This window comes from Prorops nasuta, unplaced genomic scaffold (assembly GCF_024137725.1).
Source record: "Prorops nasuta isolate Cenicafe-Biocafe unplaced genomic scaffold, Cenicafe_Pnas_1.2 PNAS00025, whole genome shotgun sequence".
Classification (NCBI taxonomy): domain Eukaryota; kingdom Metazoa; phylum Arthropoda; class Insecta; order Hymenoptera; family Bethylidae; genus Prorops; species Prorops nasuta.
Genome location: NW_027116822.1, coordinates 173,970 through 195,207, shown reverse-complemented (window position 1 = coordinate 195,207; position 21,238 = coordinate 173,970). Strand labels below are relative to the sequence as shown.

General features: G+C 32.6%; 4 protein-coding genes across 6 annotated transcripts; 2 read left to right on the top strand and 2 right to left on the bottom strand.

Moving 5' to 3' along the window:
• Positions 1-224: 224 nt before the first annotated feature.
• Positions 225-1,642, bottom strand: LOC136782275 (transcription elongation factor 1 homolog). Of its 2 annotated transcripts, XM_066741592.1 has the most exons (3): positions 1,512-1,642; positions 838-953; positions 225-762 (listed from the first exon to the last, which is right to left on the bottom strand). In XM_066741592.1, the coding sequence occupies exons 2-3, from the start codon at positions 951-953 to the stop codon at positions 630-632; spliced, it is 249 nt and encodes an 82-aa protein (XP_066597689.1). In that variant the 5' UTR covers positions 1,512-1,642; the 3' UTR covers positions 225-629. The 2 variants fall into 2 exon arrangements, with proteins under 2 accessions (XP_066597689.1, XP_066597688.1); XM_066741591.1 differs by lacking the exon at positions 1,512-1,642 and having other exon boundaries at positions 838-1,258.
• LOC136782271 (uncharacterized) lies at positions 1,513-13,139 on the top strand. Its single transcript, XM_066741585.1, has 5 exons — positions 1,513-1,936; positions 2,130-2,194; positions 2,295-3,332; positions 3,420-3,749; positions 3,828-13,139. The coding sequence occupies exons 1-5, from the start codon at positions 1,552-1,554 to the stop codon at positions 6,375-6,377; spliced, it is 4,368 nt and encodes a 1,455-aa protein (XP_066597682.1). The 5' UTR covers positions 1,513-1,551; the 3' UTR covers positions 6,378-13,139.
• Positions 13,140-13,287: 148 nt separating this feature from the next.
• EloA (elongin A) lies at positions 13,288-17,085 on the bottom strand. Its single transcript, XM_066741586.1, has 10 exons — positions 16,925-17,085; positions 16,571-16,821; positions 16,051-16,334; positions 14,970-15,871; positions 14,745-14,902; positions 14,395-14,564; positions 14,216-14,307; positions 13,957-14,156; positions 13,617-13,884; positions 13,288-13,534 (listed from the first exon to the last, which is right to left on the bottom strand). Exons 2-10 carry the CDS (start codon positions 16,637-16,639, stop codon positions 13,449-13,451), a joined length of 2,229 nt encoding a protein of 742 aa, XP_066597683.1. The 5' UTR covers positions 16,640-16,821; positions 16,925-17,085; the 3' UTR covers positions 13,288-13,448.
• A 233-nt stretch (positions 17,086-17,318) lies between these two features.
• Dlic (dynein light intermediate chain) lies at positions 17,319-21,220 on the top strand. Of its 2 annotated transcripts, none has more exons than XM_066741588.1 (10): positions 17,319-17,563; positions 17,702-17,775; positions 18,059-18,175; positions 18,248-18,478; positions 19,164-19,374; positions 19,453-19,641; positions 19,701-19,815; positions 19,891-20,007; positions 20,499-20,664; positions 20,734-21,220. In XM_066741588.1, the coding sequence occupies exons 1-10, from the start codon at positions 17,475-17,477 to the stop codon at positions 20,859-20,861; spliced, it is 1,437 nt and encodes a 478-aa protein (XP_066597685.1). In that variant the 5' UTR covers positions 17,319-17,474; the 3' UTR covers positions 20,862-21,220. The 2 variants fall into 2 exon arrangements, with proteins under 2 accessions (XP_066597685.1, XP_066597684.1); XM_066741587.1 differs by having other exon boundaries at positions 19,891-20,031.
• The last annotated feature ends 18 nt before the right edge of the window (positions 21,221-21,238 follow it).

Genomic DNA, 21,238 nt, shown 5'->3' with positions numbered 1-21,238 from the left:
TCTCGAGTGTCCCCATCGATAATCCTCAGCACTTCCAATAATTACGATACATTCACTTTCAAACGCTTTCCCAAAATTTGTCCCGATTTAATAAACGAACGTGAATACTAAATTTCTGCGAAATCTCCCGTTTTCTATAGTCCAAATTGAATTTTCCGCCAAACTTTTCCGTCATTAATTAAGGGATATTTAAAAAGGATCATATTAATGCACAAGGCATATAATTGATAGATATTGACCTATGATTTTATTATTCATTACATGCTCGGAAATTAATGTATTGTAGCTTCTGAATAAAATAAGGAAATTGTCTCAAACTTTATTAAGTCAACTTATATTTATTAAAATCTACTTGTTATTGGTATACCTTGACAGTAATATACCCCCTAAAGATATTTCCTTTTCTTATAGCAGAATCAAACAAGAAATTTGAGTCCTATAAGTAAATTCTGAATTTAACAAAACTCTGTAGCGTACACACTTAATTAAGATAAATTTGAACAAAATATATCATACAAGGTAAATACTACAAGCATTGTACTTAGTCTGATAAATTCTTATAAAATATACACAAATTATCCAGTTATAGTCAAGTATGTCAATTTATAGCCACTAATTTAAGTAGTTCTTCAATTTGCATTCTCACAAGCATCAATCCAATCGTTATACACATCCAAGGGCTCAGAGAGTAAATTTATCGTTGTTTGAAAGTCTTCTAAGCAAACCCTGCATGTTATTCTTGCTGTATTCCTTGATTTATCCCTGTAAAAGATGACAAAATACAATAAATTATTACATGATTTAAATTTAAGAAGTATAAAATTTTTGTTTACATACATTTTAACCTCACATGATTTTTCATGGTTACAGAATGGACAATTAAATTGTACGTCTAACGGTTGTATCGCTTTCTTTTTACTAGGCGGCTTACGTTTACTCTTTCTCCGACCCATCTTAAATCAATTATTGAACAAGTTCTTAAAAAAGGGAAATTATACAAACTTTTCCATCGGAAGTAGTTCAAAAATATTATACACTTCTATAATTTGATTGTTTCCCATCTGTATTCTGTTTACATTCTATATATGTATAGTATACTACATAAACATTCCTTTTGTTCTTTTAAAAAACATGTGTGTGTGACGTGTGAAACCATGGCCCGTGACGCCCGTGACTCGTGAGGGAAATACAACAATGTTCTACGCGTTCTATGGTTTAGCTTCCAATTCCAAAGCACCACCTCTCAACTGTTGGTAAATTGACCTAAAACGGCGCTGGTCAAAAGACATTTTTGCAGTCACCTCTCTATATAAAACATAATCTATTACAGATGTCCAATCCGAATCCAGTCCAATCCTATCGTGTAGACAGCTATATCAAGATTGTCATGAAAAAAATGTCTTTTGGCCATTACGCGTCTGATCAAAGATTTTATCTGTGTAAGAGTATAACGGATACATAACAAACTCCAAGTAACAGCGAGGAAATTAAATATTACGGCTGGAACTTACCGCTTTTCTCCGTATTGAGGATGTTGCTTCTGGGATCAAGATGGCATCCGAAAACTATATTGTGTCAACCAAGTACTACGATGTAAATAATTCCAATTCCGAGGCTCTAAATCATCCGGGAGAATCGACACTGGATAACAATACAATAGCAACTAGCGAGATTGGCAAGGGATATGAAACTGAAATATATAGAACTGTGGTAGACGAGACTTTTCCCTCTTCTTCGGGATATATGGACTTGGCAGAACGTAATTTGCAAAACAACACCGTGATTTTGTCCGGTAATGTGGAGAAACTCCAAATTCCCAAGGAGAACATTGATATTATTTCTCAGCCAACATCACCATTGTCTAATGGACAATTTAACATATCTTTGGTGCAAAAAACTATTGATGATTCTTCTAGCATGGCCGAGAGAGAAAATGGTAAGTATCTTTTACACATATACAATGCTCTTTTTACCTTGCCATATTACTATTCTTCTTATCTTTTAACCTAACAATAGTAAAGTCTTTAATTAAACTTAACTATTCTTATAGTTTTTTTTAATATTTGTATGAATTATTTTGATGTATATAACTTACTTGATATATAATGATAAATTTGTATGTATCGCAGGAGACAGGAAAGTTTTCAATGATGAATTCCAAAAGACTGCTAGAATTGATCAAAATATTGGTTATGTAAGTATACTATCATATTATTAATTATATCATTAATTTAGAATTGTTTGTAAAACTTTTTAATGACTTTTGAGCATTAATAATTTTTTAAATTTTACAGCAATCGAACTTTTCAAGTAATAAAGAGACAGTATCTACTTGTATCATAATGCATCCTACCGCTCTCAATTCTTTTACTAATGTACCTGGTAATACCCTTCAACATGGAGAAAGCTTGGAGTTCAAAGATGAAGCAATTGGAAGTCCTCATAGTCCCGATTTTCCACCAACTGAAAAAGCAAATCATGGCAGTTTAGAAACATGTCGTCCAGTATCAGTTATTACAAATCCATTATTGTCAAATATTATCAATTATGCTGAAAATAAGACACATGCTGCAGATCCGTTATCTTATCAGGGTAATACAATAATTGATGCAAATAAAGCTTATTCAGCACCTGAAAATATGGAAAGTTTTAAACAAGATAGTAAGAGTTCCATAGAAAAAAGCTTTAGTTTTGATGCAACGAAGCCTATAGATAATGTATTGAAGAAAGAAATTAAAGAGGAACCAATGGAAATAAGTACTGAGTCTGTTATAGTGGCACCAGAAGAAAAAGTTGCTCCAGATGTTAAAAATGAGTCTGTTGGTTTGAATGAGATTAAGCCAATTGAATCAACTAGTACAACTGTAATCAAAAGTACATCATCCACAATTTCTAATTCTGCCAATGTTGATGCATCTTTGTGCAAAGTAACAGATGCCTCTGTCCATAATGAAAAAAGTCAGAGTTCTTCAAAGGAAAAACATAGCGAGCGTAGACATTGTTCACGCTGCTATCGAAGAAGTAAAATAAAACGTGCTAGCATCGGTGTACAGTGTCGTCGCGATAGACACAGCATATCCAGCAGGTCGAGCTCATGCTCGCTTACCAAATCTTTGAATGATAATTTGAGAATAAATCTTCAGACAAAAAACTCCAAAGTACTTCAGAAAATACCGTCGAAAAATGAGTTTCTAGAAGATCTGAAATATAAAAAGTTTATTCACATTGAAACTTATCCCAATGGTGGTGCTACTGTTGTTCACATGTATCAAGATGAAATTGACACGCTTTCTACTGTCCAAGTGGAGGAGCTGGCTCAAGAATATTTCAAGGTTATTGTCTTTAATACAAAAAATCATAGTACAATACTTTTGTGAAATCTCTGTTGAATAGTATTAATGAAAATTCTTATATTACAGGTGGTATTTGGAGAAGACGAAAATGGGAATGCTCACCATGTAATGGGAATCGTTCACAATGCAGCTAATTACCTTCCCGATTTATTAGATTACATGGCAATGAATTATCCAGGCTTAGCTGTGAAAAATGGAGTATTGGGTCGAAACAGTGACATTGAAACGACCACAATGTTACAATATAAAGAGCAAGCTTGCAAAGCTTACAGTAATGGAACGATAAGATACGGCCCTTTGCATCAGATTAGTCTGGTTGGAACAGTTCACGAGGAAGTAGGAGGGTATTTTCCCGATCTTCTACAAAAACTGGAAGAAAATCCCTTCTTAAAATTGGTAAGAATTCTTTCAAAATAAAACGAAAATGATGAAAATAATACTATAAGAATTATCTATATTTATTGTCAAATCTAGACCATGCCCTGGGGTCCTCTTTCGGTGGTGAAAATGGAGACACCTCAAGAATCGAACGATGGTCCAATATTATGGATTCGCCCAGGAGAGCAGCTGGTGCCTACAGCAGACATAAATAAAAGTCCCAGTAAGCGTCGACGAACGGGAATAAACGAGCTGCGGAATCTTCAATATTTACCTCGTTTGAGCGAAGCACGTGAATACATGTTCGAGGATCGTACTAAAGCCCATGCGGATCATGTTGGTCATGGGCTTGATCGAATGACCACTGCAGCTGTGGGAGTTCTCAAGGCCGTTCAAGGCGGTCAAATCTCTGAGTTCAATCGCATCACGAAAGACGTGGTCGCTTTTTACGCTGGAGATTTTCCGGAATTGGTGGAAAAGCTACAGTTGGACCTGCACGAGCCACCGATATCACAATGCGTTCAATGGATAGAGGACGCAAAACTGAATCAACTGAGAAGACAAGGGGTGCGATACGCCAGGATCAACTTGTACGACAACGATATTTATTTTCTCCCTCGCAATATTATTCATCAGTTTAGAACCGTGTCGGCTGTTTCCAGCATAGCTTGGCACGTTAGGTTGAAGCAGTACTATCCAGAGTCTCAGTGCAGTCCTAGCATAAAGCACACGAGGACTCTGAGCGAAGGTACGCATAGAATTAAGGAGGGAAAGAAGGTGGGCGACGAAGCTGACGAAGGGGAGATGAAGGAGAACACGAATAGGCAGCACGTCGAGCACAAGTTCTCCACTGATCAGGATAGAAAGGCTAAAGAGCGTGCTGCGGAATATCAAGGTAATTTGAAGAAGTCTGATCAACATGGCAAAAGGAAGGAGGAAAGGGTTCGATCTAGCCATGGGAAGAAGAAGGAATCTGGCGATTGTAGCGATAAATTCATCAAGTCTGAATCTTCTGGGTCTGAGAAACGTGAGAAAAAGGACAGTGGGAAGAAACAACAGCACAGTGATAGGCATAGAAGAGAGGAAAAGCACCGGATGAGAGAGAACGGCTCGCACTTTGACGATAAGAAGAAAGAAAACTTTTCTGAGCATAAATCCGAACACCAACAGAGCCAAAGTAAAACGAAGAGCAGCTCAGATGGAGGGAAAGATATTATCTCTTGCTCGCAGAATCTTTTCGAGGACGTTCCTAAATTGGATAACGTTCATGCTACCACGAATGTCGTGGAGCATAAAGATACTGTGATGGGAGAAAAATTTTCTCAGATTGTTAATATGGATGGGATAAACGAGTTGGATGATAGCAGCGATTCACTAGCCCTGAGGAAGAAAGTTATCATTCAGCAACAGTCAATAGCTAGGAATTACGCGACAGAAGTAGTGGACAAAGCCTTGGAGGCTGCTATTTACAAATCTAAGACTGACGTTGAGGAGGTATGCCAATCTCTGCGTGCTGGGGTGACGGAAGCTTCCAAGAAGATCCTCGAGACCATAAAGAAGGAGAGTCAAGAGATAGCTGAAGAGCAATATAAAAATGATCCAGTGAGACAAGAGAAATATCGACAGATCTTGGAAACAGAGACAATCGTAGCTTTTACATGCAAGATGGAGATAGTGACTGAAAATGCTGTTAAAGCTTTGATAGAAATGGCTGAGGACGAGATCAAGGCTGGTGCAACTATGTTGGATCAAAATAGGCAATGTTTGGAGAAATCAGTGAATTCTTCCACTTTGTCCTCCGTCTCTTCGAGTTCTCTGGCTAACGAAGGAGAGAGGCAACCTTTGAACAGTGACGAAAAGTCGCCAAAATCAGACTCCAAAAGAAAGTACAGATACGATGAGAGTCGTAGGCAAAAGAGGGAAAAAGATCGGGAAAAGATACACTCGAAGCATCGATACCGTAGCTCAGAGGATAAGTATAACAGACGGAGTAGCGACTGTAAGGATTCTAAGAGGAGTAGTTCTGGTTCAGGACGAAGGTATTCCTCGAAATCTGCTGATTCCCGAGTTGATGGTGGGAAATCCGGTGGTACGTCGGATGGAAAGGAGGAACGAAGGGAGAGGAAAGAGGAAAAAGAGAAATCTGATCAAGAAAAATCGAGGAGTAATGTTAAGAGTGCTGGTAGCGAGAAGAAGGATGGTAAAGAAGCAGAAATGTGTGGTGGTGGTAGGAGGTTGGAAGAAAAATCTGATCGATTGGATAAAGATTCTCATCAGGAGAATAAATCTGATCGCACTGATAAGGATGACAAAAATTATAAGGATAAAGAGAGGGCGAAGGAGTTTAGGCACATCAGTCACAGGAAGTGCCCTTCCTCCAGTAGTAGTAGCAGCAGCAGCAACAGCAGCAATCGAGGCAAGGACGACGCAGATTCAGCGAGCAGTCATGGACACTGCTCCAGCTCCAATCACAAGAGGAAGTCCTCTAGTTCCAGTGATCGCAAAGACTCAAAGAAACTGTGCAAAGACGATTCCTCCTTAGCCAATCCTAAGCAAGCAGTGGACTCAGCAAACGTTATTAGCTCGACGACCACTCCTTCTTCGGTTTTACAAATTTCACCAGGCACCGTCATGTCGGCCACATGAGAAGTCCCAGCTCTTCACTGGTAGTATAAGTTTCACAATCCAGAAATTCAGCTGCTTCGGGTATCACAAAATGATATCTGGCGCTCTGCATATTTATTTGTGTATGCTTATCTTAAGTGGTGAACCATAACGATCTATTTCACGCGATAACACTCCCGAAACTATTTCATCTGAAAGAAATCGAATCCTGCGATCGAGCGAGCCTCATCCGTAATTTTTTGCTAGCCGTAAAAGGTTCCTATCATTAGCGATGTAAATTATAAAGGACGAGCTAAATGTCAATTTTACTAGTGTCTCTTCGCTAGATGCATTCTAATAGTATGCTCTAATAATGATAAAAATAGTAAAATCATAGTAATGGTAATTATAAAATAATATTAATATTAATACTATTGATATAATGATTATAAAATAGCGTCACAGTTTAGAAAATGCGAATATTTAATTTATTTTGGTAACAGGTAGAGAGTGGCTTCCATTTTCATTTTTCAAAATAATTAAAGTGTATATGCTCGTCGTACTATAAAAGTAGCTCATTATCCTTGAAGATTACAAATAATAATGTTTCCCGTCATTAATTCGTGAGTATAAAAATGCGGAAATTGAGATAAAGGTAAAACCTCGCGGGACCATACTATTGTTTGCATATAATAATGTTAATATCTGAACATTTTTATGTATGCAAATGTAATCGGTGAATCGATGGACGATCAATTCCAATGATTACAGTGATATTGGAGTGGTGCCAGTGAAAATGGTAGATATCCGTGAGAGATTCATGATAATATTATTTATCTTGATTTATAGACGAGAAGGAGTAACAGAATTGATGTGTATCATGTAAAATCAGTGCTGTACTATGTATTATATATAGTATATACAATAACTTTTTTATTTATATTATATTAACTAATTTAGAGGCAATCGTGTACATAATTTTCTTGGATTTTATTGAAGCTCTGAAATTTCTGTCATCTAGACAGAACGTGGATCTTTTACATATTTTTTTATAAGAATTTAATGATATTTGTATATATATTATATTTCTTCCAAGTTTAAATTGCCTATCAATTAATTCATGTGAGCATTCAGCCATTAATGTCAAATTATATACATATATCCCGCTAAGCACGTTACGTCTAATAGCACAAGGATACAATATTAATTTATAATTAAAACTCTAATATTTCACTAAAACGTTTCTACAATGTTAGATACAAGTTACGTACTATAGCATTATATTTCAAACGTTTCAGATAATCGCTAAAAGCAACGAATATGCAATTTGGCATTTTAACGTCTTTACAACACTTGAGTAATTTTATTTCGGTAAAATCAATTTATATTTACGTATTCTACTAGATCTATATAAAGATCACATTTTTTTAAAATAAGAATTTTTGTATTTTTTGTTTTATAACTTTGAGTTTTTAGCTTTTTGTCTGCCGGCATCAAATATCATTTCTGTTTTTTATTTAGCTGAGAACTGCCAGAATTTTCAAACTCTTTGACACTAAATTTATTAAACTGTAGATGGTAGAATGAATTGGAAAAAGTAGATCATGGTTGATCGTTATCATTTAGACGCCCATCAGGGAAATGGAATTTTTTAGAGTGAACATACACGCGCGACATAATTAATATATTATTAATTACAGTATTTCAAATTAAAGTCTTTAGACTGGTCACTAAGTAAAATGTTTTATTTTGTGATTGCAAGCGTAACTTTGCAGAATAGTTACATTTATAATGTTATAATTTGAACATTTCTTATTTGAGGCAAATAAGTAGTAAGACAGAACTATTTGTCTAACGTTACAGAATAAAAAAGGCAATCTTAACAAACTTCACTGTAACGATGCAGTGACGTTTATGAAGTTTCCATGCTTAGCGGGATAAATGAATTTATCTTTGTGAATGTACGATACAATATTTAAAAATTGTAAATATAGAGGATGGATTTGTATGCTTAACGAAAAAAGTGAGATATAGAAAGGGCGATGAGAGTAGAGAGACAGACAACACTTTTGTAGCCATCATCTTGCATATAATGTCGTATCGGATTAGAAAACGTTTGATTTGAAAAGATAATATAGGGATCTTTTATCTTGACAAAAGAAGATGTATCCTGACAATAAAACATTTGGCACCCACGATTAAAATACGTTTTACGCCCTAATCACTGTGTGACTTAATGACGTGCATTTCTTATATAGGGTGCTTGAAAGATCGGTAGCATTGTTTAACGAAAAATCAAACTGAGCCAATGAGAGGAAAAGGAGAGATAGAGAAAACAAGAAAATGAGAGAGAGAGAGAGAGAGAGAGAAAGAGAGAGAGAGAGAGAGCCTTGTGAAAAACCTAAAATGTAACTTTTTAAAGAACGATAAAGATAAAAAGCAAGTAGTTTAAATCTTTCAGGCTTCTGGGTGGAGGCAGCTTTTACTGTATTTATTTTTCTAGTAGAACTCATAATATTGATTTTGAAAAAATATATCGCTAATGATAGATGCTAATGATGGTAGTGATACTTTAATAAGCTTAAGAGCGTCGCTTTAATGTTCTCCACGTTCCCGCATTTTGCAAATAATCTGTACAGGCATTGCGGTGAATTTGTTACTCTAAGAATATACAAAATATACGCTGGAGCTCGACGGTTTTCCTTAAGAAATAAAATTCCATTCACAATTAGAATGGGAATAAAAAATCCAAAGATTATATTCATTGTTTGTTTCTTAAGTAGTATCGTTGAAATCCAGTATATGCGTGGAAAATGATTATTCTTTCATTGTATGTAAAGAAATAGTTTAAGCTTTATGTTTATACAATTCATTCGACAGTTTCATTTAGCGATATTGCGGAGTTATAAACAAATATTATTTAAATACGCGTACGATCAATTTTTCTTAACTAAAGATGTAGTTACCTACACAGAGCAAAAGAGTCATGCTTGACAGTTTGAGGTATTTTCAATTTCTTGAAAATTGATTGAGTTCGTTTAGAAAATTGTGCAATAACAAGATACGCAAATACTCTTTGTTAACTGGTTTACTTAAGATTCACTGTTCAAGTTACGATCAAAACATTCGGTGAATAATCATTTTGATTTAATTAAAATATTTATATAATAAATCTTTTATGTACGAAGTAGCACAGACAAACATATATAAACTTGAGCATAGGTATACATATATACTATATTTGTTTTGTACCACACTCGAATCTTACTGCACATCGAGCTGTATCATAAAAGGCTTTTCGCGAAATGTATCTTTGCGTTTATAATAGTTTATTGCTAGCATAAACTTTAGATATACTCCATTGCTGCCTAATATATTTGTATATCTTGATTACTAGATATTTATATGTTTAGGAGGGTACGTCGTTCTAATCTCATTCTTTTTTGAAAGCTTTCTACAATTGAGCAAAAAGCCTCAGCGAATTATTATGATTATGATTATTGTCCAAAGACTAGCTAGATTTTTGTTCAGTCTTTAATCAGGCGAAAAGTATTGTATTCCAAGGGACATACTAAGTATATCGACAGACCGTCTGATTATCCTTAGAACGTTCTTAGGATGTTTTTAGGATTTTTGTGCTATTAGGGAATATGATAGCCTAATTATTATTTAAAATTATGTTGAATGAATACTATGGAATCAACTAAATACCAGTGTAGAAAATATATTTTCGTCAGGCTTGACGTATTTATTTCAAAGCAATCATTAAGATTAGTTTTTCAAGATGTTTTATATTTAACGAGAAAATGTTCATTCTTATATACAGAAGTCATACCTTCATGATTTGTTCTTCGTTAGTCATTTTGTATAAGTCTAGATACATATATATGTGCTTTTACAGATCCTGCAACAAATTTTCCGTGCATGCTAAACAGAAAACTTTCTGCAGGAATTATAAAAATGCATGTGTGTGGCCCTAGACTATAACCAACGTTAATTTTTGCACCTCACTATAATTACTGAACATATTAATATACTATCTATGCAAGAACATTTGTACTCCACTGACAGATTTACTTAATTGTTTAAGTTAAATATTTAGTTGCGCGAAAAATTATAATTATCGATGAGTCTCTGGTTATTGGTGGCACGAAGGGAAATGCTGCCCTTGTGATGTTGAAGAATTTATAAATAAAAAACAAAGAGGTTTAGTCAGCATTAATGTAAAAATCGAAAACGAGAAATGTCCCTCCTTGCTAGGATGACATTGGTAAATTGGTGCGAAGTTGTGTATAATATTTTTATATAGTGCAGTATTGTAATCGACAGCGATCTTTAATTAAACTTTATGTATAATACATATAATAATTTAATGTCAAAACTTTGACAATAGATATATGTAATTTATCTGTTAATTCAGTTTATTTATTGAAACTGCGTATACGGACCATACATGCGTAAATACGTATATTATTTAGTACACATTCCCCAATCGAATCATCAGAGTCCACATTGCTTATAATTCTATCATTTATTATTATATCAACTGCATGATATTTGCTTCTTATAATTTAACACAAGCTATAGGAAATTAGCCCTTTACTAGCATACCACCCAACGAATTTCTTTTGTGTTCTTTTTTCCATTACACTGTATAATAATAATTTCCTATTGTGTTGCATGCACAATTTTACTTCCCAGTACATTTATGTAAAAAAATCATCGAGCAGTTAAAATTATTAATCATGCGTTTTTTCATTATCTTTGTTTATGTTCATTTTTTATTACATAAGAATGTATTTGTTGGATAAAGTTAAAATACCTGCGATAGAATATCCCTTATAATTTTATCTTTATTAAAAATTACCAATACAATGAAATTATTTTTAAAAAATATACTCAAATTTTTAAAAAATGGCTGAAATATGAAAGTAATCTGGTTTTAACATTCACATGAAAATAATTCAGTTGAAATTTGTTAAAGCTATCAAAGATAATGAAGTGCTGCTAAATTTAATTTAGCAGAAATTTTATATTGTGGATATGATAAATGGAAGACTGGGGAAAAATGTACGGATAGTTTAACAAATAAAATGATGTAATTTAAAATAATAATTTTACAAAATACACATGCGCCTATACAGTAGAGGAAAATAATATAGAAACAATGCTAAATTAATGTTAATAAAAGCCATCGAGCGTTCGTAGCATGTTATCTTTTAAAATGTAGAACAGTATAATTATCAATCTATATAACTTGCACTATCAGATTTCTTTTCATTTCTTCTTCGTTAAACTTAGATAATATTTGAAGGTTGACGGGAAAAATGATCAAAGATTCATTTTCTACTCTTTTGCGTAATATTAATCCATAAGTTTTCAATCATTTATTATATATTTAGATTAAATAAGGAATTTAATTTTTATTTCTAGGGAATTGTATTAGATATTAATTTTATTAATACAAGTTAAATCATTTCTGTCTTTATAAATGTGTTTTTAACAAATAATTCGTTCTAATTTTCTATAAAACTTTTATGAAAATAAATTATTTAAACTGTATAAAAAAAATTAATATCTTCTAAAATTCCCCAAAAATAAAAATGTACTTCATTATTTACTCTAAATATATATATATATATATATATATATATAAAACAGTGAAAACTTTTGAATTAATACACGTGTGTGTGAAAGTAAGAGAAATTGTAACTGATCATTTTTTCGTCTCCTTTCATTTATATTATTAGGTGAGAATACATATGCATGCTTTAAAGTTTATTTTATAATATCATTAGAAGCAAATCTTTTTAACAAAATTTGTCATTTCTATGTTATATTTACGTTTTTACACAGTTCTTTATAGAATATAGTTTCTCAACTATTAATTATTGCTTTCAGTTATCTTAATGGTTTAATGTTTTAATCATATACTAAACTCATAAAGCATAAACAATAATACTTGAAGTATTGTTTAATTACATTATCAAATATAACCGCGAGTATTTACTTTAAGTTATAATTTATCATATAAAAAAGTATAAAAGCATGAGAAATGTTAAAGCAAGCCTTAAGACAACATTCTTTTTTAATTATTGTATGAACAGAATTAATTTATAATTATGCTTGTTCAATGGTTTTATTTATTTGTATTTTTATCTTAACATCATATTGAACGTGCGCTTATTTTAGTTTCTGGATGGTTCAAATCAGTATTAAAATAATTTTATAATTCTTTTGTTCGTTTAATTTTTATCTAATTATTGATTTCTCTTAACTTCCTTTTTACCCAATTACACATTTTATCCTTTTTATTTTATTATTATTATGATTAATTACAATTTTATCCTAACCGCATAAATATTTTGTCTTAATGTCTAAAACATTCATTTTCATAATGAAATTAAATAACTCTAGTTTGTTTCTTACTATTTATGTCAAAACTATGCATTAATTTTACTAACGTGCTTCAAATTATTTTCTTTTTAAATAAACTAGATGTATAAGTGACGTATGTCGAAAATTTAAAGGGCTACGCGCAGAGAAAGGATGTACTTTGAGATAACTTATTAATGAAAGATAGGTCATTGAGACACCATAAATTTTTTACAAAAATTAAAAAATTCTGTGATATTTGGTGTGTTGGAGTCCTAAGCAGCAACATACACACACGCATAGGCGCCTGCGTCTTTCCAACTGATAACTATTACATTTTTTCACATGTACATTGTCAATTAGAGCTTCGTTTCTTCGTAAACACAGTATTATCACATTTTAATTATAATATTTTAATAGCCCAATGACCCATGATTTATTAACCAAAGTTCCTCAAAATTAACCTTCCTGCAATCTCTTAAAGTTTTGACATGCGTTTTTGATACACTTTGCATACATAATGGAAATTCATATGCATTCTAACAAAATTTCTCTAAAATCTCTAAATCTAGATTACAATATTTTTAATACACATTGAGAAGACGCATTATATCAAACCACGTGATTCTGATAATTCACGAAGAATCTGACAAAAAAGAAAGTAAGTAGCGTGGTCAAAACATTAAAAATATTTATCTATATAATATACAATTTAACTGCTTATGTCAAATATTAAATTTATCGTTTATATCTTCTCTTGATTAGCTGCAAAGCCTTCGCCATAAGTGGAGCTTTGGTCTTCTTAGTTACGCCGCCGGTAGACGCTGAAATAAAGAATGTTTATTCAATTCACCATCGATTAGTCGAAGATTTTAATGCTATTTATAAAAGCCAGTAATAGCTTACAAACGGATTTAACGCGAACTGCACTTGGAGGCATAGGGGTAATCGAGCCATTACCAGTTATTAGTTTATGCTTAACATTTGACGTAGAAACAGGTAAAGCACGTGCTGTACCAAACTTCGCTTGTTTTTTCAGAACACTTCTCGGTGGTTTGGCTAAGTTGTCTACGTATGCTAATTTTGTTGATCTTACAGGAAGAGATTTATCTATCGACTGCTTTATGTTGTTTGTCAATGCTTTTAACTTGGCTTCTCTCTCGTCCAAGCATCGCTACAATATTAGTATGTAGATTTATAATTCTTATTTCATTAAAATACTTTTAAAATTCAAATATTAACATACCATATACATTTCACGCCAACTTTCCATTTCTTGCCGCTCCATGTTTCGAAATTCGCGTTTAGCGTGTAATTGCCATAAAACGTCTGTGTCTTCAATTAAGTATGGGTTGTAATGCTCCAACATAAACAATTGATCTGGGGTTGCATGCTCCAATACGGGTTTTAATATATCATAAGGAACACCACCAGTAAATTCAAGCGCTGATAACACAAAAACAAACATTAAATATTACGATTAAAAATTTTTATTTATAACTTACCATCGATATTTGCAATAAGTACACGCATACAGGTCTCATAAAGGCTCGGTACGCTCGTATAGCCAGTTTTATTACCGGAATATACCTTTGTTCTAAAAATAGATTCATATTGTTTAAACATTTTTTTTAATAACTAAAATTCATTTACGCGTAAAGAAAATTTTCAAAGTTTGATATACCTTTGATTTTTTACGTAAATCGCATCAGTCAGTACTTTCTCTTCACATTTCCGTTGAACAGGGTTGATATAAGGCAACGGTTTATAATTAGGACTTATTTCAGGTAGTGTTGACGCTAAATCCACCGAAAGAGGCTCCAAATTTATATTTGGCTTTAAAAGTGGTAATATCTGTTGGAAAAATAAAATAATATCATGAGATCTATGTGAAATTTACCAAAATTATATATTACATATTAATTTGAATATTTTCTGATTGATTTCAATAATATAAATTTTAATTGTAGTCGCTAATAGTTCGCCACATAAAGAAAAAAGTATCTAGCATAGAACTTTTATCAATTCAATTACATTAGAATTCTCACTGCTGGTCGACTCTAATTTGGTTTCAGTAGGGACTACTTGCTCAAATTTCACAGTCCTTGATGAACTAGAATTTTGCGAATTGCTAACACGTTTCTTCGCTGGTACCGCCGAACACATCCCTAGGGCTTCAGCAAAACTTGTGCCTATTTAAAATTAATATATTACATCTTAAATTCAAAATAGTGCTTGTAAACGAAATATGAAACTAACCAGAGTTGCAGTCAATTCCTTCATCCCCTCCTATTTCTTTTTTCAACTTTACTTTTTTTGGTTCCTTAAATTGTTGACTATCTCTCGATTTCTGTCCTTTTACACTTTGCTTTTGCTTATCTTTATCAATTTTTTCATTTCCATCACTCTTTATACTTTTGCTACTTTTACTATTTTTATCACTTTTTTCACTTCTTTCAGCTTTGTCATTTTTGTGGTCTCTGGAAGAAGAATGCTTATCTCTTTTTGAATCAGACTTTTTACTTGATTTGTGAGTTTTATCTTTTTCTTTAGATACTGAAGAATGCTTGCTCTTTTCAGAGTGACTTGACTTATTAGATATCTTAGCTTTAAAACCCTCTTCATCTGTATACTTAGTAACATTTTTAATATCCATATTAGATTCTTTTTTAAGAAAGCATGCTGGTTCCTGTTTAATCTTGATTTCAGATTGTTCAGTTTGATTGATAGATTGAGAATGTTCTGTGTTTCCTTCTTCACTTTGATCTACAGTTTCATTAGGATTTTTTAGTCTTTTAACTTTTTCAGTAGAGCTACAGCCTTCCAATTTTCGCTTTGACTTATCTCTCTCATTATGTGCCATTCGCTTACTTGAACTATCTCTATCTTTTTCCCCATCCTTTCTTAGAATCTCTAATCTTAAATTCTTTTGTTCATATTTTATACTACTTTCATTATTTCTACTCAAACTGTTTTTGTTTTCCTTATGGCTACTGCTTCGCTTTTTTTCATTTTGAGAGGGGATAATTTTATATTTGTCATGTTTTGAATCATTATCTTCCTTTTGCATTTCCTGCTTACATTTGTGATTTTCCTCATCAGACAAGGGTTCAGTTTTTAAGGAATGATGATCAGAATATTTTAGTTTCTCATTCTTTTCTCTGTAAAATTAAGATTTGTTAAGTTTACAATCTATTAAAATATAATATAAAAGAATATAATTTAATTTTTAAAACTGTAAAAAGAAGAATCATAGGAAGCAAAAAATCTTAACTAATTTAGTAAGTATACAATTTTATTAATCAGGCTAAGATAATCACTAAAAGTCTAACACACATACTTATTATTATGGATACTTAAAGATGAGTCTAATTTTGCTTCTGAGTGTGTAGCATGGTCATAATCCATTGAAGCATTAGAAGTACCAATTTCATTTTCATCTTCGCCATCACTGGTCTCTTCGTTTGCTACCATTGCTTTCCATTTTGCTACTAAAGCTTTTGAAGCATCCCCAATTGAACCTTCATATTTCCTTAAAGCATTTACTGTTCTACCTACTCCTGTTTCTTGAAGATGTTGTACAGTCACTGGTAAACTGTATAATTTTTTTATACATCTCAAAATCTGTGACAGATAGAAAACCAATGTAATATGAGACTAAATGGAACCTACTACGTAATTAAACTCTAAGAGAAAATGAAAAAACTTAAAAGGATAAAGGTTAGAAACCTTTAAGGACTAATAAATCATTAGACAGCTTATCATGAATTGTGAAAAACATAATGCTTAAACAAACTTGATGGGGGGAACAATAATTTTTTTTTTAGAAATGTTTATGTACTATATCATGAATTACGTACTCTTTCTTCGTCATTATTTGATTTTTCTATACTTCGTTGATAATGTTGTATTTTGTCTGTGACAGACATTATTTTCGTTCAAACAGCAAAATGCTAAGTGAATCCGAGTCCACGTATCACCGTATTAGTAGATACACAACCTATTACGATAAATATGCATACAGTACTGTTTCTCTTGTGAACTTATTGTAAACCGTCCAAAGTCGAGTTTATAGAGAATCTAGTGTAGTGAAATGGTATAATTTATATGTCTGCAAAATAAAAGTAAAATAGACACGAGTAATGTCAATTTAACATATTTTAGAATAACCAAACAACTGAAGTAACTCTAGATGAAGAAAAAGATGTTCTCACCTGCATATGCATGCAATGCAAGGAATAGAAGGACCTTCCTTAATGGAAACAAAAATATCAAATACTTTTTATTCACGATCTGACAATCGGATTAACTTATATCCGACACATGCACAAATAATACATATAATATTTTATATGTGTATGAGCTACCATTACGGATAATATAAATAGATATACATTGTAGTGTCGATAATGAAATTGAAAGGGGGGAAAGGGGGCTAGCTAAGTGTATTCGTTTTGTAATTCCATCTTTCAGCCTCAGATGCGTTCAAAAATTTATTGTGATTCGTCGACCTTTCAGTTAACTTCACTTCGTACATTCTCTGCGAAATTCAGCATTTTGGGGCCGTTTGCCGTTTTCCCGTCTGAAAATCAGCACTCAGCAGTCAGCACTGATCAGCCAGCAGAGTGGCCAGCACTCTGAAATAATTATATACAAATCACTGATCACGGCATAGCACAACTGCACAAATAGCACAATAACTGAATAGCAATCATATCCTTCTTAGTTCTTAGCTCCTGGCTCCTGGTTTGTGTCAAATGGATAATGGCAGCAACAGCAATTGATGTCATGTCCCAAAGCAATGGGTTTCAATCAAAAAAGAAAGATCTTACGGATAATAAAGACAACTTGTGGTATGTCAGTTTTAAGTGGTTAAGGACTAATTGTAGCATTAGAAACCTAACCTCAAAATCTTGACATTACGACGCGTATATTTTACTTAATAAATTAAAAAAATTAATTCGATAACTATAAAGTTTTTGTCATTTCAGGTCCTCTATTTTGGCCGAGGTACAAAATAGTGGGAACAACAAATTACCGTCAAACAAGAACGTTCTTGTTCTAGGTAATAGATTCAATTACTTTATAGCCTTCTTTTCGTTTTTTGTGTCATATGCTTGATAAGCATGTACTTTTATAGAATGAATCATCAAGTGGGAATGATATCATAACATAACTGTACTCTACAATCCTTGTGATGCTATCTTTAACATATAATTTTCATGACTCTACATGTTTATTCTGATATTTAAGAATTTTAATTATATCCTAATTCTTCAATTTGAATTTACTTAGTAAACAAGATTTTGTGTTTACCTAGCATTGATAACTATATTTTTAATTTCTAGGAGATAATGAGAGTGGCAAAACTACACTCATTGCTAAGTTGCAAGGTGTTGAAGATCCCAAGAAAGGTTCCGGCTTAGAGTTTGCTTACATTGATGTCAGAGATGATTATAGAGATGGTCAATGTTCTTCCCCTAAATATACTTTTTCTGTTGTTTGAACATTTTAATTAGTAAACATTTTATTAACAGATCAAACAAGATTATCAGTCTGGGTGTTGGATGGTGATCCAGGGCATGCGAATCTGTTAAAATATGCTCTTAATGCAGAGAGATTTCCTCATACCCTTGTTATGTTAGTAGCAGCAATGACTACACCTTGGGCTATCTTAGACCAGCTTCAATCTTGGGCTGCCCTTTTAGGGGATCATGTTGATAAACTATCTTTAGACAATGATACCAGGCAGCAATGTAGACAATTAAGTGAGCACTATTTTCCATTTTGTGCTAGGCTAGAATTATGTTTGAAACAAAATTTATTTGGTTGAGAAAGATACAAAAGAAGGTACCATTTTTGCTGTAACCTAGGGAGACATACTGAAGAAAAAAATGTGAAGGTCACCCTGAATGTTTTAAATTGCATTAATTATTTTGTATTGCATATATTCCTATAGCTGACCTTAAGAGCTGTTCAGAACATGCTTTTTAATTTATCATTTTAATCAGTTGTATATGAGATGTGTCCATTTGAAATTACCTACAGGAGTGGATTTGGCTGAAATGGGTGTTTGACCACTAAGTTTATGCAAGCATAGTTGCTGGCCTAGGTATACTTTAAAATTGAAATATTTTTTAAACAACTGGATGAAATGAAAAGGATATAAAAGGTTATTCAAGAAGCAAATGGGTTTTAGTAAACTTTTTCACATCATTTACAAGGATATGGAATAATAGATGGAGGATACAATTTGAATATTTCAGTTTATCTTCATATCTCCTTAAACACACCTCTTAACATAAAACTAATGGAACTGTCTTCTTTACTGTCTCATTTAAACAAATTTTGTTTGAAAAATTTTTTTGTTAAATTTCAGTTTTTAAGATAATTAATTGTTTTGGAATAAAACACAAATTATATGTACAATTACAGTTATATACTGCTTTACAGATATTAAAAAGTGGCAAGATTACACAGAACCTGGAGATGAATTGGATCCAGGAAGTCCTTTAAGACGTACAAGCCGTAATTTGGATGACGAAGCTGCTGATAGTTTGCCCTTACCAGAAGGGGTACTTACTAGAAACTTAGGGCTAGATATTGTAGTAGTAATTACAAAAACTGATTATATGTCTATGCTCGAGAAAGATTATGATTATAAGTGAGAGACTACAATACTTATTACTCTTATATGAATAGCATCAAATATATATTTTCCTAATTTAAATTCCATTAATAGGGACGAGCAGTTTGATTTTATGCAGCAATGGATTCGCCGATTCTGTTTGCAATATGGAGCAGCTCTCTTTTACACATCAGCAAAGGAAGACAAAAACTGTGATTTGCTTTACAAATACCTTACTCATAGGATTTACTCATTACCATTTAGAACACCAGCATTGGTGGTAGAGAAAGATGCTGTTTTAATGTAAGTCACTCAACATTTTTCTGCAATATATATGTGTATTATATGTTATTTCTTTCTAGTCCAGCTGGTTGGGATAATATGAAAAAAATTAGCATCCTGTATGAAAATTTACAATCTATGAAACCAAATGACTATTATAGGGATGTTATTGTTCAGCCACCTACAAATCGAAAAGTAATTACAATTTTAAATTTGTCATTTTTTTATAACAACTGATAACAGTATTACATAGCTCTCATTTTTATTTAGTGTGTGGCACGTGAAAATGAAATTCAGGCAGAAGAAGAGCAAGCCTTCCTTGCGAAACAACAAGCTCTATTATTAGGAATGAAGGATCCAACGCGATCACCAACTACGCGGAATCAGGCAAGCACTGGACCTATAATACAGGTTGTACCATTCAAAATTAGAGCTTGCTTTTCAGCTTTAAAATTAAACAGACATCTAGAAAATTATTACCTATAGAGCTTCTGTAAAAATTAAAAAAATGCTCTTCCTAATAACGCTATATCCAATCTAATTTCATCCTACTAGTTTCGATAATTATTAATCATTTGTATGTTTGCAAGAAACTTATGTAAATTATATATAGTATTATATGTTTTGTATACTTAATGTTGATCTTGAAATACTGAAATCATTCAACTTTCTGGTCAATAACAAAAGCACAGTATCTTTTACATGAAAGAAAACATGAATGTCTTCCAATGTTAAAATTATAACAGTAGTAAAGGTTTACATGATAACATTGTGTCAACTGATAAAGCACCTAATCTGTGTGGTATAATCAAGAATGGATGTTTTAATTTACCGAGAGGTATAACATTATCTGGAGTTACTAATGCTGGTTAAATTAGGTGGCATCGCCAAATAAGAAATTGGAGCCCAAAGGATCGGCTGCGGTTTCCCCCGGAGAAGGTGTTTTGGCTCACTTTTTCAATTCTTTGCTATATAAAAAGACTGGATCATCACCCGGTGCCCCTGGCTCGCCTGGAAGTGTTGGAGCGAGTCCAGTGAAAACAGGTATGTTATTAAGTAATCTTTGTTTAATATACTATTATTAATATTTATTCTTGATTTTACTTTTAAAAGACTCGCTATCAGCGCAGGACGGAGTTGATAAGTCTGCAATATGTAATGATGCAGCTGCAGAATTGGACCGTCTTACTCGAACCAAGAAAATTTCACCACCTAATCTAAATTCGTCGTCTGAGTGTTAGTGAGGCGTAGGCTGTCTTTGCGACCCGCTTAATGAATAGATTATGCAATGAACATTTAGTTGTGCAGCGCTTTTTAAATTTAATTAAATTTATTTTTCCTGTATACACACACATACACATTTGAGCTTTTTGTATCTCTGCTAGCTATTTCAGCATTTATCATGAATACTATAAACCCAATTTCATTTATTCTACGCGATTGTGTATATATATTTTGCTCAAACTTCAGAAATTTGGCAGGAATTACTCCAAAGTAAGGTTTTAACTTAGCTTTTAGATTTGTTGTTGATCTTGAATCTTCCTTTAAATATTTATTTGATGATTATTTAATAAAGCTTAGTACTTACATTTGAAGGATCGTTGATAAAGTTCAAAAT